General features: G+C 43.6%; 1 protein-coding gene across 2 annotated transcripts; it reads right to left on the bottom strand.

Moving 5' to 3' along the window:
* Nucleotides 1-1843: 1843 nt before the first annotated feature.
* CSTA (cystatin A) lies at nt 1844-15951 on the bottom strand. Of its 2 annotated transcripts, XM_079766282.1 has the most exons (4): nt 15700-15951; nt 10291-10408; nt 6424-6525; nt 1844-2084 (listed from the first exon to the last, which is right to left on the bottom strand). In XM_079766282.1, the coding sequence occupies exons 1-4, from the start codon at nt 15702-15704 to the stop codon at nt 1956-1958; spliced, it is 354 nt and encodes a 117-aa protein (XP_079622408.1). In that variant the 5' UTR covers nt 15705-15951; the 3' UTR covers nt 1844-1955. The 2 variants fall into 2 exon arrangements, with proteins under 2 accessions (XP_079622408.1, XP_079622409.1); XM_079766283.1 differs by lacking the exon at nt 10291-10408.
* Between the last annotated feature and the right edge of the window lie 3874 nt (nt 15952-19825).

Genomic DNA, 19825 nt, shown 5'->3' on the forward strand with positions numbered 1-19825 from the left:
CATCTACACTGAGTGGCCAGATTATTATGATCTCTGAATGCATAATAATCTGGCCACTCAGTGTATATCCTATATAATAAAAGGCTAATATGCAAATTGTCCCCTTGACCAGGAGTTTGACCAGCAGGCAGGCCGGCCAACCACCCATGTCCCCTCCCCCTGGCCAGGCTGGCCGGACCCCACCCATGCACGAATTCATGCACCGGGCTTCTAATGTATATATATATATATATATATATATATATATATATATATATATATATACTGAGTGGCCAGATTATTATGCATTCAGAGATCAGTGTAATCTGGCCACTCAGTGTATATGAAACTAGTGGCGTGGTGCACTAAATTTGTGCATGGGGAAGGGTATCCCTCAGCCCAACTTGCACTCTCTCCAATCTCAGACCCTTTGGGGGCAGTCAGACATCCCTCTCACAATCTGGGACCGCTGGCTCCTAACCACTCGCCTGCCTGCCTGCCTGATTGCCCATAACCACTTCTGCCTGCCTGCCTGATCACCTCCTAACCACTCCTTTGCCGGCCTGATTGACACCTAACTGCTCCTCTGCTGGCCTGATTGCCCCCAACTACCCTGCCCTGCTGGCCTAATCACTCCCAAGGCTTTTATTAGTATAGATATGACCCTTCACAGAAAATTTCACTAACCATGCTTTATAATAAGGGCTTAACGATTGAATCATTGGGGCCAGACACCAAGATTTCCTTTCTTTGAATAGTGAAGGGAATAATTATCTTGTCTTTAAGTTGCCCTGAACATCAAATGAGATAAGGACTTAGAAAAGTATAAAAGCACCATATAAAGACAACTGTCTTTTTCATGCACTGAAAAGACAATAAAGTGGTAAAACGAAAAACACAGCCTTTATTTAAACTTTGAAATTTATAAAAATTTCACTCCTATTTTCATTTCTTTACATTCAATATTATTCTGTATTGGTTTCAGGTTTTATATTAGTTACAGAATAGTGGTTAGACAATCATATACTTTACAAAGTGTTCCCTGATATTTCTAGTACCCACCTGGCATCATACCATCATTACAACACCGTTGGCTATATTCCCTATTTAAGTGACAATAGGTTTATAGGTTCCTTCCAATCTTTCTTTTGTGTTGCTCACCCTTCCTTTGCTTTCTCACTTCTTCATTTTCGTTATATAGTATTTCAATTGGCCCTCAAAGCTCAGTGAAGGCACTGGGACACGCTTCATCCACTTTACAGACCAGGAAACTGAGGCCAATTCCAGTTGGCTGTGGAAATGGACTCAGCATGCAGGGAGCCCTCAGAGCCGTGCTCTCTGCCCTTCCTAAGGGACAGCCGCGGGGCAAACAGAACAAACCTCCTTCTCAAGCACCTCTTCCTTGTGGATGCTCCACATTCTTCCCTCCCCCCACCCCTCCATTCTTTACTGTCCCCCCTTCTGGGGAGCAGGTGGTAGGCTTGGCACTCACTGTGAAGGCGCAAGCCACTGTGGGGTGGGGTGGGACCTGGGGGTGGGGTGGGGCGGGACTGGGGGCGGGGTGGGGCGGGGCAGGCACGTGCTTGCTTTTGGGCCAAGGCAGGAGTCAGGGCCTCCCAAGTGCTCAGGCCACAGCAAGGCCGGGTTAGCGCGGGGACCTTCCCCCAACAGCCCAACAGCCCAGCCGCAGTGGGGTACCCGGCAGTGCGGTGCCCCTCCACTGAGGTGGCGCCACCCCTCAACCCCTGCCTCAGGGCGTGGGTCTGCGCCCCTCCGCCCGGACATCAATTTGTATGGAATTTTTGCTCTAACGCAATAACATTGATTTTGAGAAAGAAAAGGTAATTACTATTTGCAATAGACAGATAGTTGAAAGGATTAATTTATTTAAAAAGGAAGGTTTCTTTATTGATAGTTGCATTTATTAGCAATTCCATCATTAATGGAAGGAATCCAATTGCTTTTTGAACGTTCCGCTAAAAGCCCGTCAGCTCATCATCCTTGCTTTTGTCTGTCTGGTAACCAGTGAGTTTCAAAGACTGCTGTTGTTGAGGAAGAGGTTTGAATATTTTTATGTGAATGTAACTATCATCACCTACCCGCACCTGAAAGATAAAAAAGCGGGGAAAAGGAGGTTTATTTGCATGCATCTATGACAAGTGAGAATCTATAGACCTCTGAAGACCTCGCTGCAGTGGCTTTTCTGGAACAGCATTCTTAGACACGCCTTCTTAGACCCCTGGTGTTCATAAGCCTGTCACCTTACTTTATGAGAGAACGGGCAGGTTAAAGGCATGGCAAGAGGCATAGGCCCTAAGGTGTGTTTTATTTCATATTTGACTATAATCTGGGCATTTCATTTGCAAAGATGCACAGAACAAAAAAACAAGCGACAAACCTTTTGGTGATTCTGACTCCCAAATTGGGACACTTTATTTGCCACATGATTTAAGAAGGGAGAAGAAACATAGAATTGTCCTTGGCATATACTATTAGAGGCAATAGTTAAACATCAGACTCCCTGGGTTATGCTTTTTTAAAAAAATTGATTTCAGAGAGGAAGGGAGAGATAGAAACATCAATGATAAGAGATAATCATTGATTGGCTGCCTCCTGTACGTCCCCTACTGGGGATCAAGCGTGCAACCCAGGCATGTGGCCTTGACTGGAATTGGACAGTCTGCAGGCTGATTCACTATCCACTGAGCCAAACCGGCTAGGGCTGGGTTCTGCTTTTATAGTTATTGTTAGTTACTTCACTTTCCCAGGGTTCAATTGTCGCATCAGTAACACAAGAAAAATAATCATACTTATCCTACCTAATAAAATAGTAATATGCAAATTAACCACCACTCTGCTACACCCACCAGACACACCCACCAGCCATGCCCACCAGAAAACCATCTGCTGGAGGCTTTTCCGGCCTTGGGCACCAGCGGGGAGCCTGCGATGGGTCGCAGGCAACTGGGGGTCAGCTCCTGCGAGGGGGTCTGCTCCTGTGGTGGATTGCAGGGAGCTGGGGTCCCCTGCCCAATGGGCGGTGTCTGCGATCACAGGGAGCTGGAGGTCCCCTTCCCAGGCCTAAAGCTTTGGCCAGAGGCTTTAGGCCTGGGCAGGGCACAGCCCGTGATTGGTGTGAACTATAGAGGAAACACCTTTTCTGATTGCACATTGACTAAGCTTCCTGTATGCCACTGGTAATATTCTTAGTAACTTGGGTAATAAGAATCCAAAAAGGTGATCTAGGGTTTTTCCACCACACTTCTGGAGAAAAAAACGAAGGTCCGCTGCTGGAGGGCTAAGAAATGTCATATCCTGCCCTAGCCGGTTTGAATCAGTGGATAGAGCCTCAGCCTGCCCACAGCAGGGTCTGGGTTGATTCTGATCAAGGGCATGTACCTAGGTTGCAGGATCCTCCCAGATCAGGGCTCATGCAGGAGGCAACCAATCAAAGTGTTTCTCTCTGTCTTTCTCTTTCTCTTCCACATTCTCTAAAAGTCAATGGAAACATACCCTCAGGTGAGGATGAAAAATAAATAAAGAAATCCATATCCTATGAAAGACACATCTTGAAAATGCCTAAAGAAAGTTGTCATTTTTCTTGGTGAAGGGACTGGAGTCGTGTTGATGAAAACACCTTGGTGGCTGTGGTGACTGGCAGTGGCTGCAGCAGTGGGGTGATGGGGCTGGTGCCTTCCCCTGACCAGCCCAGTTGCCTCCCACAAAGGGAGGCCAGACTGCGGCTTAGGCCCACTTCCCATGGGGATCAGGCCTAAGCCATCAGTAGGACATCCACTGAGGGCTCCCAGTATGTGAGAGGGGGCAGGCTGGGCTGAGGGACCCCCCACCCCCAGTGCACGAATTTTGTGCACTGGGCCCCTAGTCCAATATATTTGTTGAGAGGATTAGATGAGATAATACAAGCCCAGCTCTTAGAACAGTGCCTGGTACAGTCTACATGCTCAGTAAATTTTTGGTTCATTTACCACACAAAACCCTGCAAAGGTAGGTTATTATCTGCTTTGTGCAGATATGGGAATGAAGGCTCAGAGAAGATGAGCAGCTGCAATCACACAGGTTTTGATTAGTAGAACAAGTTATGCAAGGGTTCAAACCCAGGACCAACGCTCACAATAATTCCTTCTTACCACCCACCTTTTTTTTTTTTTTAACAGAAAATGAATTTAATAAAATATAACACTTATTGTAACATTTAGAAAATGTGATTAAATTAAAACTCTACTTCAAACATCTTACTGAAAGATAAAATTTTACAATCCCCATTAAACTGGCATTCACACAAGAATATCAGAAATCACTGGCACTATTGAACTTGGTAGCTGAGTCTTTGTCCAATGTAATAGGCAAAATAATAAGTATGGGGGGATAAGGGCACATATGTAATACCTTAATCAATAAAGAAAATAAAAAAATAATAAGTATAAACCACCTGCCTCTGGATGGGTACTTGAAAAAGAACAGAAAAGGTCACATCACCAGCAAGACCTTAAATCAAGAGAGTGGCTCAGAGCAAAGGGATTAACAGCTAGACTGACAGGAAGTCTGAGGAAATTGGGGTCAGTGGCTATAATCCAATAGGAGAAATTTGATAGCAGAAGGAAGGAGGAGGGAGGGAAAAGAGGGTAGGGAAAGAAAAGGGAAGGGGAGAGAAGAGACTGTGCTTAAGACTGGACAGGCGATCTGTTTCTTGTTTTTTGGGAGGTAGGGGGCAGGTGACTTAAGGGAGGAAAATTTCAAGATAGTTTTCTGATGAGTTTTTAAAGAAATACATGAGCTAATTAACATGTGAAAGTTACGCACTTAGATTAATTAAAAAGCATTAATGATACCAATTTGGAGGAAATGTTTCTTATTGAATAAAATCACCTTTTCCTTGGAAACCATTCTTTTCCAGCTATGAAGAAAGCAGGCCCTCATTCATGTGCTCAACCCCCGGGCCTGGCGTATTTCAGGAGCTCAAATTTGGTAGAACTGGGCTAATCCAGTTACATGACCCACTACTGTGATTTTCTCATGCTGAGCTCGTTAACACCACTTATGCTATTTCCACTGCTAAAAAGATTTTTTAAAAATTTTATATTTTAAGTAGTTGTTTGTTAAAGAGAAGCCAGACTGTGCCCTGGTCAAATAATTTAGTGAAGATTAAGTAAATACATTTGAATGTCTGTCATTATTTTTCTATTTTTAAAATATATTTTTATTGATTTCAGAGAGGAAGGAAGAGGGGGAGAGAGATAGAAACATCAATGATGAGAGAGAATCATTGATCACCTGCCTCCTGCACGCCCCACACTGGGGATTGAACCCACAACCCGGGAATGTGCCCTTGACCAGAATCTAACCCGGGACCCTTCAGTCAGCAGGCTGACGCTCTATCCACTGAGCAAAACTGGCTAGGGCTGTCATTATTTATTAAATCAGAATTACCATCTCTTAAAAACAAACAAACAAACAAACAAAAAGAATTACCATCTTCTCAATACAAAAGGACAAAAATGGCTCCCAAATATCTATGGTTGACTTGTTGAATTGGTTCCCTCTTAGTAACTACACAAGTTTTTTCTTCAGTTGGAACTGGATCAATAAATCATTTACTTCATGATATAGATGTAATTAATAAAAAAATTACTTAAATGGCCCAGCTGGCATGGCTCAGTGGTTGAGTGATCAGGAGATCAGGCTTTGATTCCCAGTCAGGGCACATGTCCAGGTTGTGGGCTCGATCCCCAGTATGGGCATGCAGGAGGCAGCCGATCAATGTTTCTCTCTCATCACTGATGTTTCTATCTCCCTCTCCCTCTCCCTTCCTCTCTGAAATCAATTTAAGAAATATTTTTTAACGTTCCACTGCTTTAAACTAAACCTTCAGTGCCACAAGTTTAATCTATTCATTTAAGTTATTTAAATTAGAGTCTATTTATTTGAGTTGTGAAGATTATTTAAATTATAATAATAAAAATGCAAATACGGCAAAAGTGCTTTAAATTATTTCCCCAGCTAATGATTCCAGTTGTTCCTTAGTTCCACTTAATTGAGGACATGCAGAACCACAATGCTTTGCGGTGGAGCAAGCTTCAGCAGAGCCCCTGGCCCTGCCAGGCCTTCAGGCTCCCTCTTCACATATGAAGCAGCCATCGCCACAGCTAAACAGGACCTGCACTTTCATGAGATCTTTTTCTGCACGACTTGTGGAAACTAAGTTAAGAATCAATATAAGAAGGCTTTCTAAATTAACAAGGAAAAGGTATAAATATACTGTCATCTTTTAAATTTGAGAGTTTACTACTTAGGAAGTATGGTAGGTGGGCATCTTGATTTAGGACAAGGAGAAGGACCAGGTTATACGTTAGAGGTGACAGGGAGCTTCACATAAAGTGAGAAATACAATGTCTTTTAGTGCCAACACGGATGTTAAACTCTAACCTTGATGTAGTAATTTATTCCAGCAACCACTTGGGTTTTGTATTCTACGGCTTCAAATTCTTCATAAGTCTCATTTGTTTGTTCTTCAAGCTGTGGCTTAACCTTAAGAAAAGAAAAGAAGAAACACATCATCAGAACTATGTTGGGCTCCATTTATGTGATTTACACACCTCGGACCTCAAGTTCCTAAATGATGACAATGAGATCTATGAGCCATTTGCCTATTTTCAAGAAAGGTAGATATATATGGGCTAACTAAAAGGTTTAATTTTGTTGTTTTAGGCTGCATGTTCATCAACTCAATGTAGAGATATGGTAATAAGGCAATACAGTAATGTTTTGACTGGCAAAGCTCTAATAGTTATATATGCCTTTGATTAATAAAAAAAAAAGGGAGAGCAATAATTATGACTTCATTAAAAAAATCCTGACTTAAAATTGCAAATATAGCATTCTCAAGATCCTTAATTTAATCACACCTGCAAGTCCCTTTGCCATGTAAGGTAACATATTTACAAGATTCAGAAATGTGGACGGCCATCATTCTGCCTACCATAGAGGAATATAAGCTTAGATGCCAGAATTCCTGAACCATGCCTGAGAAGGGAGCAAGAAAGTCTCAAATCCTATATGTAAACGTTTACCGAATTCAAGTTTTCAGTGTAGGTCCTTCATTCCTGCTCTCAGCTGGGCCTCATATACTAGTGTCCACCATGGCCTCTCTGACTCAGTGTCTGCGAACCGTGAAGTTCCAGCAGAGGACGGGGTGGAGGACAGGAAGTAGCCTGTCTTGTAGGATGGAGGACAGAGAGAGAGGAGTCTAACTGCTCCTCATACGGATCTCTCAGCAATCCTCTTGGCTTTAGCCCCCGACCAGCACTCTCCTCTTAGTCAGTGTCTGGTGCTTGCGGTAGTTGGGAGTTCTGCGTGTGAATCTGCTTGCCTCTGGCTCAGACGGTCCCCTCTGTGCCTTAGGCTCTGTCTAGATGGCTCAGTCATTTTCCAATGTTCATCTCTTTTCAACTTCCAAAGTTTTGTCGCTATCTCTAAGGCGGTCCTTGCCTATCTTCTGTTGTCTTTATATTTGTATGATTGTGTCCCTTTCACCTCAATCCTTTCTTATTATTTACAGGGAAATAAATGGGTTGTTTGCTCTGCCTTGTTTACTGGGACCCTGCTTCCCTGCCCTTCCCCAAAGCATTTAATGTGCATACACAGCTCTGGCCAGGCCTCCAGTGCATCTAGGGTTCTCTCGAGGCCATCCAGGCCTTCCCATCAGTTGCTAAATGTTTTGAATACTTTTCTATTGGTGCCTCAGTTTGGCCACCAGAACCGTTTTCAAAGATGAAGACATTTGCAAACGAGGCATTATCAGACCACTTTTGAGGGGTAAACAGGTCATGGACTACCTACCACTCATTTCTCCTGTAATCCCGAGATAGATAAAAGAAGCTTCAAATGGAAAAAGGAAGAAGACAAAGAGTGAGAAAAAAACAGAAATGGGAAGAGGTGGGTGCAGGAGAGAGAGGAGAACAAGGGCACGAGTGGAGAGAGAAGCTGAGTGAGGAAAGGGGTTACTGTCTGCGGCCCCTGACCTAACCCTTTTCAGCCAACACTGTGTACCAGTCACATTAGAAAGAGCTGAAATCTCTACACAAAACCCAGAGTTATCTATTTAAACCTCTTTTACAAAGAACCGGACGTTGTGAGAAGATGACTGCTTAAGGCTGATAAATTACTAATTATAGTTACTTAAAGTTTTCAGTTCCTCACCTGACAACTTAAGTATCTGATTTATCTGTTGCAGCTATCTGTCCTCCTTCTGGTTTCCGGTCTTTTGGTCGTGTTTTTATCACATATCAGAAGTTTTTATTTATATCTGTCATATGTAAATCTGTAACCTCTCCGTTGTATCACTGCAGCCTGTAAGTCCAGAGTTTTCCAGGAGAGAGCTGATTTCGATGGTCCTGGTTTGCTTCTGTGACTGACCTGGCTCCTAGCCGAGTGTGTGCCCCGATTCTAGGTTCCCAGGACACCCGTCCCTCAGAATCCGAGGAGCATTAGTTCCAGGACCCCCTGTAAATGCCCGAATCTGCAGATGCTCAAGTCCCTTATAGAAAACAGCGTAGCGCCGTACCATATGTTCCGGCGTTAAGACCCCCCGACTTTTGAGAAGATTTTCCTGGGTTAAAAAGTCGTCTTATACGCCGGAAAATACGGTATTTGCACATAGCCCGTGTTTGCATATAGGTTACCGCGTGCTTCATTCCTGTGTTTTCGGCATAGAGCTTGGCAAGTGGCAAATCCAAGTTTTGCTTTTTGGAACTTTCTGGGATTATTTTTCCAAAATACTTTTGATCCGTGGTTGGTTGAATTCGCAGATGTGAAGCCTGTGGATACGGAGGAGCTACTCACTTACTACCTGCAGCCTTGCTCCCCCTTTCCAGTAAAACAGATTTGTATTGTTCTAGTGTTGGATGCTATGAACCTGGGGTGATGAGACTGAAGCTGAGGAACAGGAAAAGGGGGAGAGTAGGAAGAAGCTGCGCAGTGAAACCTGTTTCAGAAAGCAGCTTGGTGCTGAGAGGCCCCCAGAACGAGTGCTAAGAGGTGAATGCCAGCTGGGAGTGATGTTGGGGCGTGCGGGGGGAGGGCGGGATCCTATAATCTGATAGAGCACCTGAATTAATCTGAAAAAATAATCATATTAATTTTAAATCCTAGAATACATATACTTATGTGATCAGAGGGTTAAGTTTCTTATATGTGAACAGGGGGTTAAGTTTTTCTAAGTTTCATTTCTTAGGCCAGTGTATTTGCATACTCCCTTTGATCCCGGGCAAAGTGATGGAGGAGGTGACTCAGCTGCAGACAATGTACAATGTACTCAGCAAGCAAGCAGAACCCTTAAGCATGGTCAGGCCGTCCCCACCAGGAGTCAAGCCATCATCTCATCGTCTGACGACCAAGAACATAGCTAAACTCTGCGGATCTCCAGGGGCTGCACGTAGCAGCATCTGTTCCCAGTCTCACCCTAGCTCCTTCCCCTTTATAATCGTGTCCCCCGAACTGCTGTAAGTCAGGTTTTGGATGCTTGTAAGCTTCCTGTCTTCTTGGTTGGCTGGCCTCCTCAATAGACGCCTTATATGATTCAACCCTGCCTTCGTTATTGGACACAGCTACAGGTAGCCCGAGCCCGCCCGGGGGTTTCCCGGTAACAGGAGTGGTGGTCAGGAGCTGGTGGAAAACTGACAGACTTTGAGCTGAACACAGCTGGTGTTCACCCTTCTCAGCCCAGCACACGCGGTAGTGGCTGAGGCACTGGAAGAAACGGTGTAGGTGTACTGCTTGTGCCCCAGCTAGGGGAAGGATCTGCCAGCCGGGAGCACCTGGTAAAACACATCTCCCCCAGGGCTGTTCAGCATTTCTTATTGCTGCAGAGCATGAATCTTGGCACCTTGTTAGTTCTCTGGCATCTGAGGATTCCAGCAACGTTGCACCCAACACCCAGGAGTTGATGTTATCTATAATCATTCTGCAGAATCATTTGAATTATGCACAGTTTAGGAAAGAATGGATGGAAAGGTAATGGTGGCAGCATGGATAGGCCATAGTTTGGGAAGTTTGAGAGAGTAAGGAAGGGGCGTTTGGGTAGCAGCGTGAACAGTAGGGCTGGTGAGAGGTGACTTGTGGGCATTTGTTGTCTATGTTTTGAGGGAAGGGGGGGAATTTTGGGGCAAGGCCCCTGGTGTACAAGAAGTGATGGCATCTGACATCAGAGAGGAGGGCTTAAGACAGGAGGACAAAGTCTGAGATTGGAGGGAGGAATGAGATCAGCAGTGGCTAAGTAAATTGGGGTGTTCTTACACAGTATGACTGCGATCTTCTAAGAGAGGAACCGAGACACCAGCTGGGGGGGCCAAGGTGATGGGAGGGGTTGAGGAACTGAAGAGACATAAGGTCCAGCTCCATCTCTGTGGGGTTTCTAGAAAAGAACCAACAGGATATGACAAAGATGGTGTTCTGAGAGCCCCAAGGTTCTGTAGTGGTTGTTTGTTGGCATGAATTCAGAGATTTATAATGGGTGAATTTTCTGTGTTTTGTTTTGTTTTTAAAATTTTTTTTTATTGATTGAGGTATTACATGTGTCCATATTCCCTCATTGCTCCCCCCGCCCCCCCACTCCCGTACATGCCCTCAGTTTTCTGTGTTTTTGCATCTTCCTTGAGCAAAGTTTCCTGAACCCGGAGTAGAAGCGGAGGAGGAAGTGGTGGCAGTAGGAGTGGTCTCTAATTGAGGATTGGAATGCCACAGGCTCACCGGGTCATGGGCATCAGGGTGGAGGGAGGATGGAACCACCCACATAGGTCCAGGCTGGGTGAGTGATCTGGTGGGCCTATGTGTGTTCTGACGTAGGTGGTTGAATGGCATGTTCTCTGGGTGTGGGGCAGTGGGAGAGGTGATTGATGGGAGTCTATAGTCAGAGTAGAACACAAATTTGTGTGTGAGTGAGTGCCATGACATGCTAAGCCCTGGGGTGTGTCCATATGGTATGCAGATGGGGTGTTTGTGTGGTGTCCTGGCAGACGAAAATCATGATCAGTGTGTATTCCAGGAATGGTATTCAGTAATCAGGCTTGACTTAGGTGTGTGTGTGTGTGTGTGCGTAGGTGTGGGTGTTTTATGTGTATGTACCCATGCAGGTGTAATAATAGCTCTTATTTCTAAAAATAATTATTGAAATAACATTTCTTTCCTGCCCATAAACATTTTCAGAATTTTTACCCAACGGTTTTAATAAGATAAGATAATGGTGCGGAAGCTGTTGCTAGTAGGGTCATTCATTTGGTTCTTAATTACATATACAGGGTGAGGCAAAAGTAGGTGTACAGTTGTTTGTGTGAAAAACATAATAGTTAGTACATAAATCATAATACAAGAATAAACTCTTTCACCTACTCACAGCTCTAAACCTACTTTTGCCCCACCCTGTATTATGGCTTTTCATAGGCGAGGTATGTATGCTCTTTATTTCCTTGTGTGTATCTCTTATCTCCAATCTATTTTGTAAGTTTCCCTGAGGGGAGGACTATTTTTATATCCTCTAAAACCCGTCTCTCCCTATAGCAATTCACACAGTACTGTGTACATAATCAATGTTTTCTGAATGAAGAGACTAGGTTTGTTATTTTGTGACAACTTGTCTCCCAAAATAAGAAAGAGGATAAAAGAAAGGTGTAGCCAAGATGCTCAAGTAATATAGAGAATCTTGGAAGAGGAGGTTCCTTTCAGGTGTACTCTGGTCCCAAGTACCCTTAAAACTCTTTGGTAATGATTCTGCACTGACCATTCAGTCTCTGTTATCTTCAGAACGAGGACACTCTTTTCTTCTCCCTTCAAAAATGCTCATTTTCTGAACCCCAAGCTCTTTGTTTAATCTTTTTCTGACCTCATCTAACATCCCTCTTTCATTTTGATATCAAATTCCTTGAATATGCAGTTATCACTTATTTTTTATTTTTATTTATTTATTTATTTTTTTGTTAATCCTCACCTGAGGATATTTTTCCATTGACTTTTAGGGAGAGTGGAAGAAAGAGGGAAAGACAGAGAGAAACATCGATGTGAGAGAAACACATAGATTGGTTGCCTCCTGAATGAGCCTGGGCCAGCGAGGAGCCTGAAACCACGGTATGTGGTCTTGACTGGAGTCGAACCCGGGACCCTTTGGTCCGCAGGCTGACGCTCTATCCACTGAGCCAAACTGGCTAGGGCTCATTTATTTTTTGATGCTTTCCCCTTTCTATGAGATGACCTTCCCCCTTCTTTTCCCTCCCTCACCAATGGGGTTCTTCCTTCAGTTGGCATTCCACTAAGAAGCTCTCTGGTAAGAACAGGGAAAGCTGATAAACAGTTCCTTCAAGAACACCTGCATTTTAACGGGTGATTTTTCAAAATAAAAATACATAAAAAAAATCAAAGGAACAAATCTATAAGGTGAGTGACTGGGACTCCCTCAAATCATACTAGGTATGTGATTTGCCTGGCCCTGCCAGGGGACCTAACTAATTCTATTATCTTGGAGGTGTTGATTGTATTTTCTCACTTAAAAGTGGTTATAGTAATATCTGCCTCTTGGGGTTGTTTGTGGGGGAACAAATGATATAATGGGTGTGTAAGTGCTTCCTAAACTGCAACGTGCTTCCGAATGGACTATTCCTCTATCTTCCAACACTTAATCAGAAATCGTTCCCTAAGTCTCCTCTGTGAGAGGGAAGATAAATGATAATTGGGAGTTTAACACCTGAGAAGCTGAACTACCACACAGTAATTATTCACCTGAAAGTAAGGAGGTTTGACAAGCAATCTCTAATGTCATTCCTGGTCCAAATCCTATGATTATAAAAAAAGGACTTAACTGGAGATTGTTTTATATGTTCCAGATATCTTGATTTCCCTAAATGGATTGGAAACTCCTTGAGGGCAGGAACCATGTCTTAGAGTCCTTCTGTACCTTCTATAATATAAAATACAGTGCGAATACAGAAGAGATATTTAAGAAAAGAGTCATTGATATCCATTTCTCATATTGATTTAAATCTGAGTCCTGCTGCTTGCACAGAGAAGCAGATTTGCCACATGCTATCTCCCCAGGGTATTTCCCTCACCCCATGCACTTCTCCATGCTCCTGCCACTGTAGGGTAGAAAAGGCAGGCGGTCAGATATCTGGAGATAGGCTAGCTTCTTCACTAGGTGGTTATTAACAGTTTTGAATCTCAGTTTTGTCTTCTGAAAAATGAGCATGATGCCTTTCCTCCCTTCCCCAGAGGTTATAAAGATCAAATGAGAGGTTGAATGGAGGAGAAAGCTTTTTAAACTGCAAAGTACTGCCCTGGCTGGTTTGGCTCAGTGGATAGAGCGTCGGTCTGGGGAATGAAGGGTCCTGGATTTGATTTCGATCAATGCCTGGGTTGCGGGCTCCGTCCCCAGTGGGGGGCGTGCAGGAGGCAGCCCACCAGTGATTCTCTCTCATCATTGATGTCTCTCTCTCTCTCTCTCTCTCTCTCTCTCTCTCTCTTTCTCCCTCTCCCCCCTTCCTCTCTGAAATCAATAAAAATATATTAAAAACAACAACAAAACAAAACAAAAACTGCAAAGTACCTTTCTGGGGTGATGTAGCTACTGTAAATACCTTTCTCTTATTCTACTCTCTGACAAGATTGGAGCCTGAGATGTGCAGCAAGAAACACACTTTCAAATTAAATTTATAATTTAAGACTTGGCTTACAGATGGATGTTATTTTTTTTTTCTTAAAAAAATATGAAACGCTTCACGACTTTGCGTGTCATCCTTGCGCAGGGGCCATGCTAATCTTCTCTGTATCGTTCCAATTTTAGTCTATGTGCTGCCGAAGCGAGCACCAGATGGGTGTTATTAACCATAAAGCTTTCTGATAGCTTCTTCTTCTTCTTCTTTTTTTTTCTTCCTTAAATTGCTGCTAACCAAGACAGGCTTTGAAAAATCATTAAAATTGCCCAGTGGTTGAGCATAGACCTATGAACCAAGAGGTCATGGTTTGATTCCCTGTTAGGGCACATGCCCAGGTTGTGGGCTCAATCCCCAGTGTGGGGCGTGCAGGAGGCAGCCAATCAATGATTCTCTGTCAGCATTAATGTTTCTATCTCTCTCTCCCTCTTCTTTCCTCTCTGAAATCAAGAAAAATATATTAAAAAAAATTAAAAATAAATAAAATTTAAAAAATAATTAACATTAAAATCTTCTGCACCCTCTACATTTTAAATCTCTGTTATCTCCCAATCCCTTACAGTTCTGATCCTTGAAGAGTCTCATAGGGATTTTCCAGGGTCAGGGCTGATTTCAGGCAAAAATTTGAAGTAATTGTGACGCCTCACCTATGCTATTTATTTCTTGTTTTCCAAGTAATTTTTATGCAAGTTATCTCATTTAGTCCTTACAGCTCTGAGATTGGCAGGGCAAGAGATGTTATCTTCATCTCACAAATGACATTGAGAAGTTTTGGGCAGCACTTTGAGTTTAGAAAACCCATCTCCCATAGGTCTCTTAGGACACTATGGATCTCTGGTCCTGCAGGCCAGTGAAACCATGGGCAGCAGCATGGGCCTCACCTGGGAGCTGGTTGTAAATGCAGAATATCAAGCCCATCCCAGATTTACTTGAGTCAGAATCTGCATTTTAGCAAGCCCCCAAGGCGATTCATGTGCTCATTCAAGTTTGAGAATCCTGACCCTATACAGGGATTCAAGTGAAATCATCGATGACTTAACATTATCATCTCCAAGGAAAAGAAAGCTCCAAGGTATTTATTTTTCAAAAGGACTCTTAGAAGAGAAATATCGAGCCCCAAAGAATGAATGGCAGAATTCCAGGCATCTGATCTCTTAGAGAGCTTTTCAGGGCTCTAACATAGGGGATCCCATCTCTTCCACTTACACAAGAAGCTGGTCTTGTTGGCCCAACAGTGTCATAGAATGAAGCTTCAGAGAGGAAAAGGAAGAAAGAATGATACAAGAAAATAGAAAATGATACAAACCTAAAATAGTAATTTACATATTTTTCTTTTCATAAAATATGCAATATAATCACTTTTATTATATGGGGGATAGCTAATCAAACAGCACTTAGAAAAAAACATACCAACGTGCTAAAAAGCATTTAGAGTTCTGTTTTCACCATGATCAATTTCAGAATCACCATAGACTATTCCACTTCTCTTTTCTACTAGTTAATCATCTTCTAAATACTAAAAGACTACAACATTGTCTACTTGGCCAAGTTTGTAGGAAATTTGTAAGTGGATTGCCTTTGCAAGGTTGTTCTCCATTCAACCATTTAAAAATATTTCTCTGCACTGAGTTTGAAGTCTAGTTTGTCAAATTGTTAATAACCTCAGACTTTAATTACACGTTGACTTCACTAGGTGAGATTTAAAAAGTTTCATCAGTTAGAAATCCTAGAAACATACATTGTAAAAGCTTTAGAGATCATCCAATAAAAAATTCTTCTTTTACAAATGGGGAAACTGAGTCCCAGAGAAGGGATATGGCTTGCTCCAGATCATTCTCACAATTGGGGTTATCAGAGGTTTCATCTAAAAAGACTTTTAGTTGTAAAAAAGCCTGAACAAAACTACACATTTCCCAGTGTTCTGATTTTCACGTTCACCCACATCACCCAGGGCCAACCTAGGAACTAAGATTTTGGATCAAACCTTTCCATGGGTTGCATCACTCACCTCATCCGCAATCTCCTGAACTTCTGGAGTGGCAGGTTTGGCTTTAGTTAAACCTCCAGGCATCATTTTGGCTAATTGTTTCTTTGCTGGGCAAGATACTGGAACTGAAGTGGTCAGGTAAGCGTGGAGACTCCTGTTTTTAAAGAAGGTGTTGTTCACAAGCTCCGCCTATAGAATATTTTATTTTTCTTAAAGAGCAAAAGGCACAAGGGAAATGAGGATGCCTTGAGACAAGTCTTCCTGCTTCCTCAACAGAACAGCCAACAGGAATTCAGAGGAAGGAGGGGCTGAGGGCAAATAGTGGGTGTGTAACAGGAGTCACGCCTTAGCAGGAGTCACACTCCCTGCATTCTCTTACGATGGTTCCATCCTGCTGCATCTGAGGAGTGGAAATCTGAAGCCACAGCCAGAGTTTCCCGAAAACCTCTTACACAAGTTTTATTTTTTATCAAGATGGAATGTTTAGAATTTACTCAACTTCATAAAGAAAGTAAAAAAATTCTTTATTATAAAGAAAGTAAAGAACCATGGCTGGATAATTGTATTTTACATTTATTTACATTTCTAGAACTGTTTAAAATATAGAAAAACACAAAGAATAAAGCAACAAACACTTATATGCCTGTTAGCCAGAATTCAAACTTTTAACATTTTGTCATTTTAGTTTCTATCTTTTCTGGTAGTTGTTTTTAAGAAATAAAATATTACACCACCACCCTGCCTCCCCCGACTACAGTTTGAGTTTGGTATCCTTCTAGCCTATTTTTATTATTTTGACTTAGTATATTAAAAGAAAATCTAGCTAAATCATATGCTAGACATCCTATATAATAAAACCCTAATATGAAAATCGACCGAACAGCAGAATGACCGGTCGCTATGATGCTGCCCCCTGGTGGTCAGTGCACTCCCACAGGGGGAGTGCCACTAAGCCAGAAACCGAGCTCAGGGCTGGCGAGTGCAGAGGTGGTGGCAGGAGCCTCTCCTACCTCCGCAGCAGTGCTAAGGATGTCCAACTGATGGCTTAGGCCCGGTTGGACATCCCTTGAGGGCTCCCAGGCTGCGAGAGGGTGCAGGCTAGGCTGAGGGACCCCCCTGGGTGCATGAACCTCATGCACCAGGCCTCTAGTATATTGTATAATATGCTTTTAATACTTAACATGTTTTGTCACTCCATGTTTATACACAGATGAATCTAATTAATTTCCTTTAACTTTATTCTATGATAGATCTATCATCTCTACTTGCTCTGTTATATGGTATTCCATATTTTACATACTTATTCCCTTATTGATGAAGATTTTGACTGTTTCTAGTGTTTTTTTATATTTTATTTATTTTTTACAGAGAGGAAGGGAGAGGGGTAGAGAGTTAGAAACATCAATGAGAGAGAAACATTGGTCAGCTGCCTCCTGCACACTCCCTAATGAATATGTGCCCGCAAACAAGGTACATGCCCTTGACTGGAATTGAACTTGGGACCCTTGAGTCTGCAGGCCGACGCTCTATCCACTGAGCCAAACCGGTTAGGGCTGTTTCTAGATTTTTACTGTTACAAACAATATTGCATTTCCCCCTTTTGTACATGTGTGAAGGTGTCTGCAGGCAACTTATCTAAAAGTAAAATTTTTTGTGTGTGAATATTTATTTGTATTATTTTATTCAATTTCTGGAATATGTAACATACATATGATAAAAGTGTTCAAAAGTAATAAGAGAGTTCAACCACTCTATTTCTTACCCACTCTACTCACCAGCTTCACCTAGCCTTCAGAGATATTATTATTATTTTAAATATACATATTTTTTATTTATTTCAGAGAAGAAGTGGGAGAGAGAGAGATAGAAACATCAATGATGAGAGAGAATCATTGATAGGTTACCTCCTATATGCCCCACACTGGGAATCAAGCCTGCAACCCCGGCATATGCCCTAACTGGGAATCTAATTATGACTACCTGGTTCATAGGTTGACACTCAGTCACTGAGCTACCCCAGCTGGGCAAAGATATTATTTTTTAAAAAATTTATTTTTATTTTTATTTTTTATTTTTATTTTTTAATTACTTTATTGATTAAGGTATCACATATTTGTCATCAACCCCCTCCCCCTGTTCCCTTCCCAAAGCCCCCCACACGCAAGCCCCCCTCCCCCTGTTATCCGTGATCACTGGTTAGGCTCATATGCAAGCACACAAGTCCTTTGGTTGATCTATCTCCCTTGTCCCCACCCTCCCCTACCTTCCCTCTGAGGTCTGACAGTCTGATCAATGCTGTTCTTGTTCTTCAGTCTATGTTGTTCATCTTTTCCCCTAGATGAGTGAGCTCATGTGATACTAGGAATACACTTATAGGAACCGAAAATGAGACAAGCAATAATAGTTATGCTGAGAGGCAAATGAATCAGTCTATAGTGAGTTTCTTTCTGGGCCAACAGTTCTTTTGAGTCCCGGTTTCTATGTCCAACAGTTGTTAATGTGTTCATAACAGCAATGATATTTCAGTTCTGGATGGTGGACAAATGGTGGTATTGCAGGTTCGACCCTCTCTGGTTTGGTCCTGGGCAATCTGCAGTGACGCACAGCTGCTGACTGCTAGTCAAAGATATTCTTTACACATACAAATCTATACTAATAAAAGGCTAATATGCAAATTGGTCATGATGCCCTCACAGTAACAACTGAACAGCAGGCTGCATGGGGTGACCAGGCCAGCAGGGGTGTTAGTGAGGAACAACCAAACGACTGACCAGCAGGCTGAGGAGGGTGGCCAGGCCAGTGGGGGGAGGGGAGGGTGTGGGAGGGGCGACCAGGCTGGCAGGGGTGACAGTAAGGGTTGACCAGACCGGCAGGGGAGGCAGTTAGGGGCAACCAGGCCAGCAGATGGGGGCAGTGAGGTGAAATCAGTCTGGCAGGGGGGCAGTTTGGGATGGCCTGTGGGGGGCAGTTGGGGGCAACCAGGCCAGCAGGGGGGGCACTAAGGGGCGACCAGGATGGCAAGGGGGGCAGTTAGAGGTGATCAGGCAGGCAGGCAGGTGAGCAGTTAGGAGCCAGTGGTCCTGGATTGTGAGAGGGATGTCCAACTGCCAGTTTCAGCCATATCCCAGGCAGTAGGACATCCCCTGAGGGGTCCTGGATTGGAGAGGGTCCAGGCTGGGCTGAGAGGGCCCTACCCCCATGCAAGAATTTCGTGCATTGGGCCTCTAGTCTATACTAATAATAGCCTAGGGTCATCACGACCTAAATGACCAGATGGACGACTGGTCACCAGGAAGTGCATGGAGCACCTCTTGGTCCCTCCCCCGTGGCCCATAGGCTCCTATCACAGCAAGCCTGGCGGCAGGTGGGCAGGGGGGTGGTGGGAAGATGGGTGGGGTGAGGCAGGCATGGTGGCTGTGGATCAGGCCCGGAGAAAGAGACAGCTGTCAGCAGGGCCTTCTGGATTTCCCAGAAGAGCCAATGGCTGCCTAGGAGGTGGAGCTTTTGATGCTGACTGGCATAGAAACTGACCAATCAGAACCTAATCTGGGTGAAATGTGAAGGCAGAACCTAAGGTGGGGGCTGAGGAGGGGTTTTAAGGGCAACAGCTGTTTGGTGTAAGGTGTAAGAAAGTGGTTCAATTTTTTAATAACTGGTTTGGCAGTATAGCTGGCATATGGCTGGCTATCAGTCCAGATATAGGGATTATGTATTTTTGTCTGCAAAGAGCATCTCCTCCTGCTGAAAAAGACACCCCCCCCCCCCATTTAAGCAAACCTATCCTATATAATCTATCTATACTAATAAAATGATAATATGCTAATTAGACCGGGTTGACTGGCCATCTTCTGGACGTCCGACTTTCTTCTGGACAAAGCCATGGTGGTGGGGGCCAAGGCAGAGGCAGTTAGGGGTGATCAGGCAGGCAGGCAGAATGGTTAGGGGCGATCAGGCAGGCAGGCAGGCAGACAAGCAGTTAAGAGCCAGCAGTCCCAGATTATGAGAGGGATGTCTGACTGCTGATTCCTATGGGATCGGGCCTAAACTGGCAGTCAGACATCCCCCAAGGGTCCCCAGTTGGAGAGGGTGCAGGCTGGACTGAGGGAACCCCCACCCCCATGCACAAAATTCATGCACCAGGCCTCTA

This window comes from Cnephaeus nilssonii, assembly GCF_951640355.1.
Source record: "Cnephaeus nilssonii genome assembly, chromosome: 3".
Taxonomy (NCBI): domain Eukaryota; kingdom Metazoa; phylum Chordata; class Mammalia; order Chiroptera; family Vespertilionidae; genus Cnephaeus; species Cnephaeus nilssonii.